Source organism: Mixophyes fleayi, chromosome 1 (genome assembly GCF_038048845.1).
Source record: "Mixophyes fleayi isolate aMixFle1 chromosome 1, aMixFle1.hap1, whole genome shotgun sequence".
Classification (NCBI taxonomy): domain Eukaryota; kingdom Metazoa; phylum Chordata; class Amphibia; order Anura; family Limnodynastidae; genus Mixophyes; species Mixophyes fleayi.
In genome coordinates this window covers 71,104,699-71,124,696 of record NC_134402.1, presented here as the reverse complement: position 1 = coordinate 71,124,696, position 19,998 = coordinate 71,104,699, and the positions used below count along the sequence as shown (strand labels likewise).

The following is a 19,998-nucleotide window of genomic DNA, read 5'->3' as shown; positions in this document are numbered from 1 at the left end:
ATGCATTAAAGTGTATTAATTTAAAAATAGGTAAAATAAGACTCAGTAGTGCGGTTCTCCCCACTGCTCTAAAACGTTTATTGTATGTGCAAAACTTTAGAAAGAAGCAAAACTGATTTTTCTCGTACAAAGCCCGTGGAGAAGCATTAAAAATGATCGATTACCCACTTTCCCAGCTTGTGTGAATGAGGACGTAGGCTAGCGCACTCAGCATAGCGATCTTTAGAATACCACTTTTATAAGACACCTCGTTGAGTTTGAGAGAGGAGATAAAAGTTGCCTTGCTGCATACAGGACTTCTAATATGCATATGATTAAAAGCAGTGGGTGCATTATTTACTCTTCTTTTTTTTTTTTTCTTTCTCTCTCACCCCCATCAGCCTTTTTCGGCAAAGTCGCCTACTCCAAGCAAGAACTTGCATAAGGAGCTGCTATCCTGCCTGAGAAATGCAACCTCTCAACCAGTCTCAACGGCCAAAGCAAGACTGGGTGCCAGTGAGAAGAGGCGAGAGAGCCTGAGCAAGAATGTGGTGACTGTTAAAGTGTCATCTCCTCCCAGGATAAAACGGCAGCCAAGTCTTGGTAAGAGAATATAGAACTTAATAATTGGTCACTGGTATTTTTTCAAGGTTTCCCAGCATGCCTTTCTGCTACTCAGTCTATTACAGTGGAATCTTCTGATGTTACTAGAGAACCACACACCATTTTTATATGCACAAATTGAATTAAATTTTGCATAGCATTTTTTTTTTTTTTACCTGTGATTTAGTAAGACTCACTTTATATTTTATTGAGAAAGTGCCCTGTGCCCATGGGGTTCTTTGCGTCATTGTCTGTTTGATTTAAATATTACCTTAGATGATAATTTTATTTACCAGTTCTTTGTTGTGTTTGGTGCTACACCCTCTAGATATCGTACATGAAGCAACATGTTCATGCTTAAAAGGCATTTTTGTAGTTTTGATCCAGGATTAATTGCCAGAGATGTCTCCATTTAGGATTTTGAAAAATTAGTGATAGGTGTTACTCAGCTCTTACATAACAAGTGTTTAAACCAAAGTTAAGGCATGCTCATCTATAAAATAGCTCATCAGAAATGAAAGTGTATGAGGTGCGACCAAAGCGTGTTTAGATTGGTGTTTTCTACTTGTGCTAAATGTGTCGGAAGTTGTGCACCTTTGTGTGATGAGAAATAGACAGCTTACAACAAAATCCAGTTGTCATGGAAACTTAGACACCCTGGAGAACGGAGACCTAAGGGGTTGGCAACTCCTGCAGCACAAGTCACCCGCTGCCTGCTCAGCCGTGGTATGTGGCAAGCATGTCATTGGATCTCTGGTAATTAGCCACTCCCTTCTGCACACGGCGTATACCCTAACCATTTGCATATGGATAAATATGTTCATTGTTTCTGTATTAAGCTTCTAATTAGCTTTTATTGTCATGACCTAAGTTGCTATGCTGGGATCTAAGTGCTGGTCCTGCAGAGATTTCAGTTGAGAGATGCTGTTGTGTTTGTAGTGGTTCATGCTACATTATCACATAAAGTGTAACGCAGCACTAGGATTTTATGCTTTATCCGTCTTCAGTATCCCCAGGAGCATGGAGTAGCCCTTGCTTGCATGGAAGCTCTTCCCCTAAGCCCGCATAGTGGAGTGATCCTGGGTTGCATGGCCAGTAGCTGGGCTGAGGAGACCAGCAGTCATTCACCTGGGATGGGAAATACATGTGATAATCTGTGTAGGATGTACATCTGTCCTGGCTGGCTGTATGTGTAGATAATGGTTACCTCAGGGCTGCTCTGTGAAGATCTACTTTGTGCCATTGATTCCTCTGTAGTCATCATTATTATGAATGTTACTTTTAATGCAGTTGTTACTTGGTACATTTGGGCTGTGGAGGGCTTGACAAGATCCAGTCTCCATGGTGATTAGAGAATAGCTATGCCAGGCTGCTGGCATTACTCTCCCTTGGTGACTTCTGGCTTCTATTAGGCACAAGTTCCTACAGCCTTGTGGATGCTGTGCTGCTTACACTGACCACAGTCACCGTGGGCCAGAACAGAGCTCAGCAATTCTCCCTAAATCTATCTTAAAGTACCCCCCAGCCACTATTAGTATGTAAGTTCTGTTTCAGCATAAAGTCCCTCCCAACAGCGGGCACACTTTGTACTGGAAATGGCTGTCGTGGTTTGTGGCTTCTGGGGAGAATAAGTAGATATCTGCCGGTATGTGATGACTGCGGTCAGCTTATGCTGGGCACCACAGATGGGCAGAGTTGTTGGATGATACATGTGCTATAGGAACATGCTGGGAAAATGTGTTGGGCACTGCTGGGTAAAAGTGTATGACACTGCTGGTACACTCTGGGGAAAAATAAACCAATGTATTAGATTGAGCACTGCTGGTACGTGTTGGGCAAACACACCCTATATGTGTGGCACAAGTTTTTTTTTTTTTTTTTTTTTCATACAGAATAGCTCCTAAATTTTGAAGATATTTTTCAAGGCCTGGAATAAAATATCACTATCTGTAGGTAACCTCAGAAGCTAGTGACTAGCATTTTATTTGCTTTCTGCGGTTTTCTTGTTTAGTGCTGAACATTTCTCACACTGATTATTTTTCAGACTGTTTTCTTTTAACATTGGTGCCTGGAACACCTATAGGTAGTATTGCACCCCTTGGTTGACACTAGTATCTCTGATCATCCTCAGTAGATCTGACATTGACTTACCGTCTGCGTTCTTAGCACGTTCTCACTAGGATACCAAACATCTCAATTTTTCAATCTTGTACTTTGTCCGCAGCCTATTGGTTTAGCGTTGCATACATAGAATGTATAACGCTATTTTCTATGTGTAGTGTTCTGCTGTACAGCAGTCTCTGTATGTGTTTAGTAGCAGAGTGACTTGCGGTAGTAGAGCTAGGTAAGACTTCCTTACAACGACCACCTTTTTACAGTGCTGCTTCAGTATTATCCCTCTGGGTGCAAGAAAGGACCTGGTGGGTTTCATAGCAGAGCTCTATCTGCATATGTTTATGAAGGTTCCAGTATTTATCAATGCCTGTCTTATTTCAGTGTGAGAGCTTGTTTGAGTTGGCTTCCTCTACAGCCTTTACATTACAGACCTCCCCTATGTCCTAACAGAGCACCGTTATGATGCACGTTACAGTACATTGAAAGTGCAGGTAATTTGCTTGTCGCTGTTCAACATATCGTACAGCAAATTCTTAATCAGAAATTAGAGGAATGTAAAAAGTATTGATGTGACTTTTGTTTATTGGAAGAGATTGAGAATGAGAGAGTAGGAAAGAGGTAGCAGGAAAAACAAACGCCTATAATATAATAATAATAATTCATACTATATTTAGCACTTCTGTGATTACTTATGGGCATGTGAAAGGGAGAGGGTAAAACGCAGCAAATTCGTTTAATTATAAAAGGGGTATTGATGGGAACTGGAGATGGACTATATTGATTAGTAATGTATAACAAATAGTAGCAGAGAAAAAAAACAGCAAAAATTAGTGTAATAAAACCTCCCAAAAACTATATTGTTTGTCTGTGACAGGAGCCAGCTTGACAATACCATACAATGACTTCAGATTATCAGAATTTAATTTGGGATAGGCAAAGTAGCGATCACATAGGCAGAGGGAAAACAGGCATATATTGTACAACACAGCTGGTTTGTTTCATCTATTTGATAAAGACTACAGTACGCAATGTATTGGCCATTACTAGGAGTTTAGCAAGTGTAAGTCCCGTAAGACATACATTGAGATTTAGGTGGTATTTGGTATATTGTCAGAAAAATCCTTGCATAATATTTACAATTTCATATTTCTGTCATTTAAGGAGTAGATCACTATACTACCTGGGAAGCCATTTGCTTGCTCAAATAAAGTGCTTTGGTTATAGTCATCATCGTCCTCACCCGTGTAGGGAGAACATTGGATTAAAAATCAGTGTAGTATTGTATAGTAAGTGAATTCAACGGTTAATTGTTGGGCAATGCAACTATTTAGAAATTATGTTAATAAGGCAGTAGGTTTTATTCTTATTCCTAAGGATAATTCCAGTGTCACGAGCCTGCCTCAGATACAGCAATCTTAAACAGCTGGCCGTGAGTGGAGTCACCTTAGTCACTTACCAATGAATACACCTTTTTTGCCACCACAAAGGATTTCCCATGGAGTTCTTATGTTCACCAAGACCACTTATTAATATTACACACTTAAATCATACACATGTAGCATGAGCCTCACTTGGCTTCGCATGTTCACAAAAAATCAGAGAACATGCTAGATTAAATTTACTTAGTGCGAAAAATGTTTCCAAGGCTTAAGTACAAAACTATTAATAACAAGACATACAAAATAAGTTGCACAAATAAGTTTCAGAAATAAAACCAGAGTCACTAACTTACTAGTTTAAGACTTTGCGTAAGAGGAGTACACTTTGGGAAAGATGGCACACTCCAACCTAGGCAGGTCTCCTCATAGATTGAATACACTCACTAGGTAAGACAACTGATTTAAATCTTTCCCACACTGTGTTCTCATGCCCACCTTTGAAAATTCGTTTTCCCAATGTTGGAGCAGACTGATTCTCAGAATAACACAGGGCTTTCAAAATCCCATAGATTGTAAGCTTTCGAGCAGGGTTCTCTTACCTCTCTGTCTGTATGTATTACCCAGTATTGTCTTATCAATGTTTGTTCCCAATTGTAAAGCGCTACGGAATTTGCTGGCGCTATATAAATAAATGTTGATGATGAGTTATATATTGGAGATATTGGTCTGGCATCTCAAAGGACAGGATTTCTCACCTCCTGGCTGGTCAAACTCTGTAAAGCCTCAGAGATGTTATCGGTCTGGCCTGGTTACTTTCAAAAGACTCTTGACACTTGCACAGGTCAAACTCATGTTATTCATCAAAGCATGCTTGTTACATACAAAATACATGAATATTCAGTGGCAAGTAATCCGTGATTAGGTGCAATACATAATCGCCACATTCAGCATGCCACTTTACACATGTTCGATAATTCTTAGTTACAGAAATTTGGAGGAGTGTTGCTTACTCACCTAGTGCTATACTATAGGCGGATAGCTGGGTCCTCCTAATCCCTCTATACTGCCTATGCTTTCCAGGGTGTCTGGGCTTATCCGACATGCAGTTTTCTTAAACTGCAGTACTGCCTATCTGCTTCTACCTATCTAGGACCACTCGTTCCCTCTTTCATTTACATACAATGTGTTCTCACAGCAGAAAGACTAGAACGCTGCCTTGAGGTTTGATATTTGGTCTGTTAAAAAGAAAAGTGTGAGGGGAGGGACTGGTCAGTAATAATATAGAGTAAGTTGGTTTCCTATCCACCGCCCATCTAATATCTGAAGGTGCGGTTTTCTGACCGTTTTTGGCTGATGTTGCTCGCAATGTTACAAATTGGCATTTTATTATACATCATAAATGTGTAAATGGTATGAATACGAATGTTGGAACAAAGCAGTTCAAAATTGAATGAATTTTTGAGGGCTTGTGTGGTTTGTTTATTGGTTTTTTTTGTTTTTGTTTTTTGTTTTTGTTTTTGTTTTTTTTAACTAGTGTTCAAAAATTTTTATTGTGAAAACCAAAACTCATATGGTTTTACCAAAACACTGGGTGTTAGATATGTGGAGTCAAGTGCTCATCTCTAGCTGTTAGGTCCCATACGATTGAGTAGTACAGTGACTAACTTGTGGTTTAGACTGCACAATATTTCATGCAAATAGCAGAGTATTATACCCACAATCTAACTCTTCCCTGGGCTGTACCCCACTACAAGTACTTCATCACGTGGCTCTATGGAATATTACCAGTGTGTGCACCTGTTGCACTGTATTCAGGTCATTCAGTTGGCCAGGATATTTACAGCATTGACAATATATACTTCTAAAGTATTGTCACCTTCTAGATTGAGAGTTTTTCTTTAAGAAATCACTGAGATATATAATCTGTTCCATTCTGTACAGTTGTTTTTTTTGTTGCCAATGGCCTCTGGTAATGGCAGTAGAACAGCATTCCAAATCTCCCAAATGTTTATCAGTGAATCTGCACATAAACACATACTGCTTACATTTTGGCTGTTTTTGATTTTCATTATGCGCTTCCTGCCAAGTTATCTGTAATTTGACTGTATACAAATCAGTTTTTTCCTGTTTTTAAAATTGGAATATTTATTAAAATTGAGTCAGGGGAAATCAAAATCTAAAATACTAAAAGTATGAAAAAAATATTTGGGGGTCAACATAACATCTATATATGACCTTATATATCAGGAACTCTTTCCTCAACTATTTTCTAAGTGCCTGGAAGAACTGACCACCTGGATCAGTCTAATATTATCTTGTGGCTGGACAAGGTCATCCTGGATTAAAGGAGAATTATACCTAAATGACTTTCCGGTCATTGTCCTGCTCACCATGCTAAATAGTATCCGAAAGGCTCTACTCTGATTCCTCTAGAACTCTATACCGCCAAGAATGTCCCTAAACAGACCGAGAAACCCGTTTCCAGGGGAGACTGCGGCTTCCATATGTAAAATCTTCTTATTTTTTTTACAGATCATTTCTCTCAAACTGATCGCTTTTGATTACTATATCACATTGATGGGGACTAAATAAATTACACAGACCTGCCATCTCCAGCAACAACTATCAGACTGTCTGGTATCTGTGACCGGTATGCGAGTGTCATTTATCCACCCCTGGTTCCCCCATGATTGCCATCTGGGGCATCCCAGCCTTCTCCCCTGACAATGTCTACTAATGGATTCTGCAGCTAAATTCATGCAGCTACCTCTACCTTGTAGATTGTGCCAAACAAGGCCAGTGGCTTCATCTGTCAGACAAGAATGTATCCATATTCAACAACCCCCTCCCCCCCCCCCACTCTAAACACTCTAAAAAAACTATTCTACCACACCTTTGCAGCCGCTATGGAGGAGGGAAGATGACTCTTTCCTCCATCCTTGTAGGATCTTTAAAAAAACGAAAACAAAACTATATTAGGCATGTTGCAACCATAGAGAAGATATATTGTCTATGACAAGATGACATGTTTTCTGACAGGTCTGGGCTATTTAGAGAACATTAATTATACCCTACTTTATTGAATATGCCCTTACTAAACTCTACTATAACTATAAGGTTCTAAAACAGAACACCGATAAAGAGATGGGCAGAAAGGGAGGGTTCTCTAGGGATAATAAATGTATAATAGTTAAGCATAGGTTTAGGAGATAATTAGTATTTGTGTTTAGAAAGTTGCAGGTTGTTTTTGTTTTTCTTAGCAGATTAAAAATATCACCCCATAAGACAGTATGTGTTAAACACCCCCCCCCCCCCCCCAAAAAAAAAAACCACACAAAGCAAATGAAATAGAATTGACTTACTAACCATGAAAGCATTCACATTTAATACACATTATTATGAAAAATTAAAGATGAGCAACAGCATAGCACAAATGGTCTCTATTAAGACTTGGTTAAGATCTCCCTTGGAGGTTTGTTCTTCCCATATTTTGCATGTCAAAAAACATATTGGTAATTGGCTTTGGTGTAGCTGTGATATGAGCCTGGGGCTCTCACTGATGTGCTAGAATACAGTTGTTTGACTGTGGAACACACATTGGCTTCCTGTAATAAATAATGCTGATAATGAGGGGTTGTCAAGTGTGGGTCCATCCATAAGAGCAGTCATGTTCTGCGGACAGAGGAGTAACTGGTTTAGTGCTGCACAAGACCTTGTTACTTGCTGATTTATATTAAATCTGGGGCCACTCGATGAGCTTGAAGATCATTTTTGAGTGACTGCAGCTTATATCACAATTGAGATACCAATGTGTGTGGCCCACACACGATCAGTCATATCCTGATCTACCAACACTGAAGAGGACTGCAGTCTGCCTGTATGTGTGGTCGTCTCACGTCCACTGTAACCAGCTGCGCTGACGGGATATGGCCACTGCGGGGACCATCTAACATGACTCGTCTGATTGGGCCACCACTTAGACCTGGCATAATGTACCTTGATAGGGGCTGATGGATTGTGCAGATTCAGCACTACACCAGCACAGTGATGATTCAGGCTGCCAGTGCATTATTGATGGTTGGCTCATCTCCTGGATAAGAGCAGAGAATGCATTGTTATTCCTCACACTCTCCACATATTTCAGCACTTCAAAATGATAGGTTATGTAACGATCCAAATGATGATTTGTCTCCTTATTTTCAAATCCGTCTATCAAGGCAGACGGTTTACTGTTCAGTCAGTACTTTATGATGTTTGTTTTCATCAGTACATAAATTATCCTCCAATACTGTTTTCTTAATAAGAGGCATAACTTGTCAGACTTCATTCCGTTTACACTTGTAAATGAGCCAGCCATGCACAAGGGAACGTCTTCTCCAAGAAATTGATGAAGAACCTGACCTTATATGAGACTTAGAATTACAAGTAATGCTGATGGCAAGGTAGTTATTTGGGAATCTATTTTAGAATGTGTGTAAATATAATTATACAGAATAGTTTTTTGATGGGGGGGGGGGGGTGGAGGGTTTGTGATCTGGAAACCAAACATGTTGTATGGTCAAATACTCATGCTTTTAACCTTTTAAGGTTTCATCATCAGTCAGGCCTATAATATAAATAGAATTACCATACCTACAGTTAAGTCCATAAATATTGGGACATCTACACAATTCTCATATTTTGGGCTCTATACACCACCACAATGGATTTGAAATGAAACAAACAAGATGAGATGTGCTTTAACTGCAGACTTTCAGCTTTAATTTGAGGGTATTTACATCCAAATCAGGTGAACAGTGTAGGAATTACAATGGTTTCTATATGTGCCTCCCACTTTTTAAGGGACCAAATGTAATGGGACAAACTAAACAATCCTACATCAAACTTTCACTTTTTAATACTTAGTTTCAAATCTTTTGCAGTCAATTACAGCCTGAAGTCTGGAACACATAGACCTCACCAGATGCTGGGTTTCATCCCTGGTGATGCTCTGACAGGCCTCTACTGCAATTGTCTTCTGTTCCTGCTAATTCTTGGGGCATTGTCCCTTCAGTTTTGTCTTCATCAAGTGAAATGCAGCTCAATCGGATTCAGGTCAGGTGATTGACTTGGCCATTGCATAACATTCCACTTGTCAGCCTTAAAAAAACTGTTTGGTTGCTTTTGCAGTATGCTTCGGGTCATTGTCCATCTGCACTGTGAAGCGCCGTCCCATGAGTTCTGAAGCATTTGACTGAATATGAGCAGATAATATTGCCCGAAACACTTCAGAATTCATCCTTCTGCTTTTGTCAGCAGTCACATCATCAATAAATACAAGGGAACCAGTTCCATTGGCAGCCATACATGCCCATGCCATGGCACTACCACCACCATGCTTCACTGATGAGGTGGTATGTTTTGGATCATGAGCAGTTCCTTTCCTTCTCCATACTCTACTCTTCCCATCACTCTGCTACAAGTTGATCTTTGTCTCATCTGTCCATAGGATCTTGTTCCAGAACTGTAATGGCTTCTTTAGATGTTTGTCAAACTGTAATCTGGTCTTCCTGTTTTTGTGGCTCACCAATGGTTTACATCTTGTGGTGAACCCTCTATATTCACTCTTGTGAAGTCTTCTCTTGATTGTTGACTTTGACACATATACACCTACCTCCTGGAGAGTGTTCTTGATTTGGCTAACTGTTGTGAAGGGGTTTTTCTTGACCAGTGAAGAAATTCATCTGTCATCCACCACAGTTGTTTTCCGTGGTCTTCCTGGTCTTTTGGTGTTGCTGAGCTCTCCGGTGCGTTTTCTTTTTAAGAATGTTTTAAACAGTTTATTTTGCCAAATCTAATGTTTTTGCCATCTCTCTAATGGGTTTGTTTTGATTTTTCAGCCTAATGATGGCTTGCTTCACTGATAGTGACAGCTTTTTGGATCTCATATTGAGAGTCGACAGCAACAGATTCCAAATACAAATGTCACACCTAGAATCAACTCCAGACCTTTTACTTGCTTAATTGATGATGAAATAACGAGGAAATAGCCCACACATGTCCTTTGAAATAGGTTTTGAGTCGATTGTCCCATTACTTTTGGTCCCTTAAAAAGTGGGAGGCACATATAGAAACCGTTGTACTTCCTACACCGTTCACCTGATTTGGATGTAAATACCCTCAAATTAAAGCTGAAAGTCTGCAGTTAAAGCACATCTTGTTTGTTTCATTTCAAATCCATTGTGGTGGTGTATAGAGGGCAAAGTATGAGAATTGTGTAGATGTCCCAATATTTATGGACTTGACTGTATGTATCTGAATGTCTATTACATAAATAAGAGAGCGGTCTGTGGCTTGTTTAAATAAACTTTACCTAAAAGGGAAATTCTACTCCAAATGAAAAACAGTTTAGGATAGAGTTGTATGAGATAAGAAAACCTTGCTCACCTCCGCTGCCCTGATCTTCCAATCCAGAGATCTCCTGTTCAAGATGGCCTTTTATGTCTATTGAATGAGAAGCCCACTGGAGTGGTCCTTGACAACAGTGGAAACCGTTTGCAGAAATCTCCATCACCGCATGAGAGGATCTCTTGTTTGGGGTGTTGTAGGCATTGCTGGGCTCGCCAGATTAGGGCAACGTAGGGAAGTGAGATTATATTATACTTTATTTTGTATGGTTCCAAAAACGTATTTCTTTAATTTAGCTTTAGGTATAGTTCTCAGATCTTTGAAACTCTTAGCAAAGTGTTTAGTGGTGTGGTCCTTAAACATTGGCAATAGAGCCAGTGCAGTGAGGTCCAGAGGAGGTTATATGGAGGGTTTAGCAGGATAGTAAACATACAAGGCTTAGGGTCATTCAATGTAGTACAATGAAGTGTTACACACTGTTTCGTGCCATTCAGAATGTGATGTGTTTATGCAGCATTTGATTATAGGTCCTACTCAATGTAAATTGTAGGAACACCTCTAGCAGTTTTACTGCAGTGTCTCTCCTGTTTCTTTCACATTTGCATACATTGACTTCCATTGAATTTTTAAAAGGTTGCATTAATAGTTTCTAGTTTTGAGCATTCTTTGAGATTTACCCGCTATTTCTTTTACAAATTAGATCTGCTACATTTAGGACTGTTAGGACGGAGGCCTGAGGCTGCTTCATACAACCATTTTTCTGGGGTCCTGCTGTTTTTCTAATAGAGTCCTTAAATTAATTTTGTTTACCAACTTTTAAATGGTGTGGAAGTGTGAGTACCAACCATAAGGAGCTGTCTTTTTTTTTTTTTTTTTTTTTTTTCCATTGCTTCTTGTAAGTGGTTCTCCCGCTCTAACACCCATCCTCCCTGTTTCATCGTGACTGTAAGCGGAACGGAGGAGTCCCTGGGAGGACTGCAGCACAGAGCCTTAAGAAGTGTTCTTGTAGTGCTGTTTTAGATAGTTTTTATTTTCAGTTAGTGGGGCAGGAACACAATCAAATTACTTCTCTAAACAATTCTTGGCGCACACTGTAAAATCAAAAATGTATCCTTTGCATTGAATGTATTTTCTTAAAGGTTTTATTTGCTTAGTACTTGCATGATGGACTAGACACTGCCATCTAGTGGTTACTTTATGCAGTCCATGTTCTATGGCACACAAGTCCTGTAGGAAAAAAAAATACAAATAAGAAAATACATTTTGCTTCCAGTTTATAGTAAGTTGGGCAGATCCCGCTAGTCAAGTTGTCTTGATGACTTTTTTAAATGTTCCCTGGTGATTGGGAGCATGTCCTGTGTATCCTTTCATCTGTACTGGAAGCTAGCTGTAAATAACACCAATCATTAGCGTTAATTTGAGGCAGCTCTCCTAAAATGAAACTCCAATCACAACAGTCAAATGAGAGAGCGTTAGTGGATCTCCTAGCCCAAACCGGAACAAGTCCTTGGGTTCTCCTCAGACAACAGGGCAATTTATTTATTTCAGTCCATTTTAGGAAGAGTGGAGTGCTCACTGGCTATGTGAGAAATATAGCCTTCACTTTATTGGCGCTACACCATCCAACTGGTCCGTATAGTGCAGAGTGCTGTGGTGGAAAATGACCCCTGAGCTCTCTACATCAAACATCTAATTGTCTGCAGATTTTAATATATATGCAAGACAATAAAGGCCTATGAACAATAAACACCACAAAAAATAAACGTGTATCATATACTTTGCCCCATTTTTAACATTTTTCCTCACTGTACAGACACATATTACAGTACCCTTTGTAGATTCCAATTAGGTACTTCTCATTGGAGTAATAAACATGTTACAGACTCTACTTCTCTTACTTTTCTACACCGTTTACAAGTAGTTGGTGTTTTTTTCCTAGCTGCCATCCCATTTGCAGCCTTTATAAAGCTGTATGGACCATTATTATACTAGGAAAATGGTTATTTACATTAAAGATCCAGGAAGCTGCTTCACAATGTGCCAATAAGGACCCATTTTGGTCATTGGGTAAATTGGATCATTTTCATCAGCAGGTAGTGAAGGATGCCAAGAGCTCAAAGGGCTCCCTGGCATTTCAGGGATGGTTTATTAAATTACTTTCCACTCCGCTACAAATGTTAGTTTGCAGCTAAATTCCTCTGTGAGGTTCAAGATACAAATTTGTGCTGCACGAACACCAGAAGCCAGAGAGGGTTTAAAAATGTTAAGTACTACCTGGGATACTAAGAAGGATATTACTTCATTAAGGGCCCAGTGTTTACCAACAGTATTAAACCCTTCTCATCTTGCAATTAAGAGTAGAGTACATTGTCTATATAAAATTAGTTTTACATATGCATCTAATCAGGAGCCTAAGCTGGTCCCATTATGGGCTAATTCAACTGGGTCACTGGGCAACCTGCATTTTTCTTTATTTTTTTTTATTATTTTTTAATATGTTCCTAATGGGCTGCTGAGCAGAATCTCACACCCAGACTAACATTTGCCAGCCAAGTCCATCTCCCACCTGTATTAGATTGTATTACAAACAATCAATCCTGTTTGTCCCTTCAGTTTTGTCCACTGCTTGCAATTCTCATGAGACTAACTAATAACTTCCTGGTCGTCCTTTTTAATGGGACAATGTAACGATGTTGGTCAAATTTTTCTGGTTCCCCGAATGATGATTCTTGTGTGAAATGCTCATCGTATCTGGTAATTTGCCCTCAGCCCTATAGTCCACACTTAGTTTGCATGTTATAATATAATCATAGGGAACACTGTTCATAAGCATAGTTGGGGTGGGTCACATTTATTGGGGGGTTTGTGTCCAGAAACCTGCCAATTTATCATTACATGGTAGCCATTTACTTAGACATTGAGTCCCAACCACCTAACCAAAAGCTGGTGTTCAGTAGTCATGATTATTTATTTTTTATTTAACATTTTTAAGTGTGAGGTTAGCTCAGATAATTTATTCTTGACAGCCTCAGGTCTGTGTTAAGTTCTAAAAGCCTTAATATCCGAATCCTAAAGAAAAATCCAATTGCTCTCATCTCCAGTGTTCCGCTAACACTTGATCCTTCACCCATTGAGAAGCTCCTCTGGTCAGACTTAAACCCTATATGACCTTTTTATGTAATTTGAGAGTGTGAATTGTCAAGAATAGAATATGGGACAGTGCTCAGACATTTCATCTTCCAATGTGTTTATTTTCAAAACCACCACACGTCGGGGTTGATGAGGGGTTACCACAGCCGTGATTACTGTAATGTCTGTACACTGAAAATGTAAAGTTGGGTATCCGTTTGTTGTGGTATATTCAATTACTATGCCTAATTTGTAGTATATTTCTAATTTAATTTTTACTTTCATATTACATTTGAGGAACAGTATGAGCATTAGTGTATCGTGTGAGCACAATCGGTATAGCCCCGTGGCTCAGTATTAACGCTGTGTTTATCCACACAAAAACAGCAATTACAGCAATTACAGTAATGAAATAATCTATCCACGAGGTGTGAAGATCATTACCCGAACATTCTGCAGATACGTGTGATGCTACTGCAGCATCTTGTGGCTATTTCAGTATTGAATCAAACTTGTACAATATTTTTTTTTTTGGGAGCATATTCGGGAGTTTCACATTTATTAACTTTCATGGGTTAGATGTGCCCAGATCAAAATAATTGGGATAGCAACAGGGGCAAACACAGGATTTGTAGAGGGGGGTTTCCACACCACGCCGCTAGTGGGCGTGACCAGCATGCATGGGGGCGTGGCTATAATTTTAGACAGTGCTTGGCTGCTCTCCAACTCTTCCTATCCCAATAATATACATGGGCACTACTGTTAGGGGCACACAGCTCTCCCTTTTCAAGCAGAGCTGTGTGAAGTGGGAGCAGGGTACAGCCACCTCAATTATACAGTGCCCCAGGTTTTGCAGGGGGTTTCCAGGCACTAGGAATCCCCCCCCCCCCCCCCCCCCTCGGTTTGCCTATGAGCAATGTATTTTTTTTTTAGAAACATGAGGCTTCTTGATATGAAGTGTTAATACCCTCCATATTACCCTCAGTCCTTTGTGATTGAAAGATAATAAACATTTTAAGAAAACAATAAGCTTGTTTTTAAGTAGGAATGCAAGAATTTTTCTCCCTATGGATTTTTCCAAATATTTTAAGATGTAAGCTATAGTGTTTTATTGATTATGGATTGATATATTGTATTGTACATCACTTATGTTTTAAATGGAGAAGCACTGTTTTCTTTGCGATGAGGATACATCTATAAACGTGCATCCACTGTAGGCACTTATTTTCCACACCGCATATTGTCGTGTTGGAGGTGGTTGGAGTAATAAAGCATAAAGTACTGGAATGCCAGCGTACACCAACCACAATTATAAAACCACGGTCCTAAAAGCTGCAGGTTATGTCAAAATTGACTCAATGAAAATGATTGCAGAAAGTGTGTACACACATGTACATTCGCCTATTTATTTTTTTACCATCCTCAACCAAGATCGTTCCATAGGTTTTAAGACCGTGTGTTAAACACTTAAGATTAACACCCGTGTATGGGACCTAAAACGCATTATCAGCATTTATGATAGACAACGACATGTACATCAAAAGCACTTTGCAGTCTCCATGTTTTAACATAAAGTCTTGTATGTGTTGATACATATATAGGATTTGATACCAGACATTGTAATGTAGAAATATTGTATAGTCTGCATCTACTTAATGTCTGTTGTCTGAGCAAGAGTAGTATAAAAACCTCCTGAATGCTAGGCTTCCAAGTGGTTAAGTTTGATATGTGTAATATATAATGCTCTTTCTCTCCCACTGATGCTCATTGATTTTTATGATGCTAATGTTTTTTGCAGCATTATACAACTGTTCCTCATGAGCTTGTGGCATTAACCCAGCTAAGATACTTTCTGCTACATTTTGTGGTAGGCACATGCAAATGTTAACTCCATATGCAAATAGTTTTAAGTGATCTATTAGCCATGTTTTTATTAGCATTTGTGTTTGAATATTTTATGTAAACATAGCGGACACGATTAAACGTGACTTCCAACCTTCTGGGATTTAAACAAGGCGTTGACATATGCTGTGTTTCCACAGTTCTGCAGATGTAGCCCTGCCATAGACTTCTGTGACATGGAGTAACAGCCACAGGGTGGCACTGTTCTACTGCAGTCTATGGATATTATTATTGACTTAAGCAGAATAAACCTTTCTCTAATAAGAGGAATTTTTTTTATTTTTTTTTTGCAGAGTACTGATGGCTCTTAATTGGCCATTAACTGTTCTGCACAGTAAAAGTAAATAACTGCCCTATAAATAGCCTTTCACTTTCTAAGGTGTCTGTATGAACTCTCCAGTATGATGGTGCTCTTTGCTTTGACAGGTCCTCATTTTTGACACTGGATATCTTCTGAAATGCATCCGTCGCCTCCGTTTAAGCAGCCATTTTGTGCTGTAGAGAAGTCTGTGCTTTCTATTGAGTCGATGCAGTCACGTGTCTTAAAATCAGATTAGCAAAATAGTAGTGGAATAACTATAGAAGACTTCAAAATTATGAAAGTGAGGATAAGGAGTCCTGACAATAACCAAACACACTTATATTCCTTTACTGTAAACTGATTCTGTGTCGCTAGTTTAAATGAGAGCATACTTGTACTACTATACTATATATAATTTCAACTACGTACTATAGTTTGTTTGTTCTTACATTCCCCTCATTAAATTATTAGCGAGCACATACAAACCTGTCTTTATTTTTGCCACCTTAGGCACATGTTAATAGTGGCGACCTACCACACAGGCCTAAATTTGTTTTCCTTTTATGCCTCAAACCAATGGTTGTTGCATCTGGAATATACCCACTATACTGCTGGCCAGAGTAGAATGGCCTACTGGCCAGCCCTGTTGGCTACGGGAGAAACAGATTCCTCTAATCGTGGTGGGTAGTATAGAAAGCAGGCCCATAACCTTACATGTAGCCCATCGATGCAGGAACGGCACAGAGCATCTATAGCCAGTCTCTCTTTAACCCTGCCTGCTGATGGAGACATGGGGAGAAGAACGCGATGGAGTAGCTAAAGGTAAAAGGTTTTAAACCTACACACATCACCCTATTTGAAAGCACGAGTGCTTGAATGCCTTTAAATCTTTTTGTAACTTTCCTATACCATTGACTATTATTGAAGTTGTTGCCAATACTTTGCTCAACCCTGTAGGTTTACCAAATCACAAATCCACCTTTTTTATTTGCACAATGTTTTTTTTAAAGAACTAATACTACATTGCAGGTACTTGTGGAAGCTGCTTCCACTGTATTTATAATATCAAGTAATTAGTGCATATAAATGTTGCTCATAATAGCTGTTTTTCTATGGTAGAGGATCCAATTTGAAAAGCTTTTTTGCTGAAACTGCAATATATGAGGGGAGTCCTTGGTGTCATAATAGGTATGAGGTGAGAACAGGTTGGGAATACAGCTCTAAAAAGTTTGTTGTCTTGAATGAAACTGTAAACTGTCCCTTTATCCTCTTCCTCCTCCTCCTGGTGTAATTTGTGCTGCCAGTCTGAGCATCTCCCAAGTGATTCCTGCTGCTGATGCTGTTAGATGTGTTGTCTTGGTGAGGTGGAGTAGGATGGATCGAATAAGTGCATAAACATGAGGGAAGTGCTGCTCAGGGACCAGGCTGCAGTTAGATGATAATGTGGGTAGTGAGATAAAAGCACTGCTAATAAGCTGAGGAGTTGGACAGCGAATGGGATGAAGGTGGAGGAGAAACATGTAGACACATTTTGTCATGAAGGTTCCGTTACTACAATAAGGAAGGCGCAGCACAGAAGCCTGACAACCAGACTATGGACAAGAGTATAGGTGTGACCGTGAAATATTCTGGAGTTTTTCCCAAGTCAGCTGGAGTGAGACTGCTGTGTAATTCCCCCGTTATATAGACCATGCTGGGATACAGGAAGCAGGAATGCAAAAGACCCTCTGTCCTTTGGCCGCTGCACCTTAGTCTACACCTTCCATCTTCTACAGAATACCAAAACTATGATGGTAATATTGGCAGAATAAATTATAATTTTATTTTGGCTATTGACTATTTCTCATTGACCACATTTAAAAATGTGTATTGCTTGTCGGGTGTTTTCCAATAACCATTTTCATATGTCTAGAAATTAAGATGAGGGATTTGTAAAGAAAACGTAGACGTAAATGTTTTTGTTAGTAAGCTGTTTATCCCCTTCGGCATAGATTTAGCTTTGGCGATATGGAATAAAAAAACGTTTTATCAAAGTAACTTCTATGCAATCATTCTTCACTGGCTATTCAGTTTTGCATTTGGTTTTGGTGGTGTAACCTTTGTAATGTGTACAATTTTTTTTTTTTGTATGTGTATCTGTCCTGATTGTTTGCATTAGCTGTAACATGTCACTTAGGTGTGGAGAGCTGGATGTTTTAGGGACAGTAGGTTAAATCTAGGTGCTAATGAGACCTATAGAAATGTAATTTTACCAGTCTGCATGTAAAGGTCTTCCTGTAGAAGAGACGGGGCACATTGGTTCTGAGGGTCCCATGAGATCATTGGTGGTCCTCAGGGGACCGTGTAGAGAAGATGCTGCTTATAGCATTATTTCTTTAATTTTCTAACCTGTGCTAGAATAATGACAGAAGTATATTGCTGCTATTTATAAACAAGGGGCCCGATTCATTAAGGAACGTAGATGCCGATATGTTTTATTTTGCATGCCATCTCTCTGTGCATGCCCACAACTGGACTATATGTCGGGAGGGGACTGGGCGTATACACGTAGTCAGTGTACAGTAAGGGTGTGCCAAGCTAGAGTGCACACAGCAGTGTCCGATTTCAAGCTTTCGCATTTTAAGAGTACATGTTGTTCTGTCGTATCAGCAGAGCCGTAACTTACAATTCTAGTGCCCTGGGCCAGAAAGACAAATGCCGCCCCCCCCAGCCCTCAATTTTAACCAAATTAACCTAAAATATTCCTAAATTGCGCCCCCCTTCAGCGTTGCACCCTGGGCGGTCGCCCCTGTCGCACAGCCCTAGTTACGGCCCTGCGTATCAGGTGTGTGTCAAGTGATCGTATAGAAAGGCCCGTATGCATCCTACGACATGTTTGCTTTCAGGAGTGACTGTAAAAATGCATTTTATGTACAGTAGATGTTAAGAACATCCTGATAAATATATTATATGGAAGTAAAACTTTTTTTTTTGTTAATGATATTAACAGATGACATTACTTGAATTATATGTATGTATGTATGTATATGTATTGCATTTTTGCCAACATAGGCAAGATGTTTCCAGGGAGGTCCTGGGGGCAAGTGGGCGTGTAGGGGCAGGGCTCAAAGAAGCAAGTTTTGGCCCCGCCCCCAAAATGGTCATCACTATTTTGGACCAATAAAAACAGGGAGCTGGGCCACAATGACTCATGCAGTCACTAGGCCCCGCCCCTCAGTTTAATTTACAGAGTCGGACAGAATTAGTGAAAATTTCCTGCTCTCCCGGGAGTCTAGAAGGACTCCCAGAAATTCGGGAGTCTCCCGGACATGATAGCTTGGTTATTAAGATCTCTACATTGCAGTTTGTATTTTTACCGTGTTATACTGAGTTGTACTATTTGGTTTTTTTTTGTTTTTTTTGCAAGATGAGGGGACTCTCTTTATGCATTCCTACTTCCTGGCACATTACACCTCTCCCTCTGCAGCTTTACATTGCACTACTGCTGTTCTCCTATATGTCCTGGCTATTCCTAAAGAAAATCATACCTTTAATATTAAGGCAGTAACATGTGATACTCGCATGTATTAATCTTAGGAAGGAGAGGGGTAGCTGGTTTGGATGGGGAGGTACTGTAGAAGAACAGAGCGCTGTGTGCTCCGAGTCCTAAATCAAAGCATGTCTGAAAGCTCTGACCTCCCCAACTCAATAGGTGGCTGTATGGAGAGTCTGCTAATGAGGTCACAGACAGGCAGCCGAGATTCCTATAAAGAGGTAGAGAAACAGTCGGCATAGTATAATCAGTGGTGTAAAGATGCTTTAAAATGTTATAATTTGGCATATATTGGTCTTAAAAATGTATTACAATTAGTTTTCATTAACTCCTTTGATTTAACTACCAACCTATCTGGGTAAAACAATTAATGGGGTTAGACCCCTTTGTTCTAGTGCACTTGTAAGCTTCAATAACACTATTTTGTTACATGATGATTTTGACCTTTTGATTTAAATGGAGAAAAAGTGGATCCCGCTTTGGTGTCTAATGCCGACATTGTGCCACTGTGTCCTCTTGTCTGTTACATTGTAATGCTGATCAGTAATGTGGCTGTTCACTTGGGCACAATGCAGCCATATAATTAAGCACTTTTGTGTGCATTGGCAAATAAGTAAAGTCCATGTACTGGCAGGAGCATGCTCATTGTGCTCATGTGAAACATCCTGCGA

The 19,998-nt window shown here is 39.6% G+C and overlaps 1 protein-coding gene across 3 annotated transcripts in view; it reads left to right on the top strand.

Annotated features, from left to right (window-relative positions):
* The window catches only part of MTUS1 (microtubule associated scaffold protein 1), a 136,852-nt gene that overhangs the window by 26,370 nt on the left and 90,484 nt on the right, over window positions 1-19,998 (top strand). For all 3 annotated transcript variants that reach the window (XM_075196455.1, XM_075196473.1, XM_075196465.1), the window contains exon 3: window positions 381-582. In XM_075196455.1, the coding sequence (XP_075052556.1) occupies window positions 381-582 (202 nt within the window). The remainder of the gene's footprint in view (window positions 1-380; window positions 583-19,998) is intronic.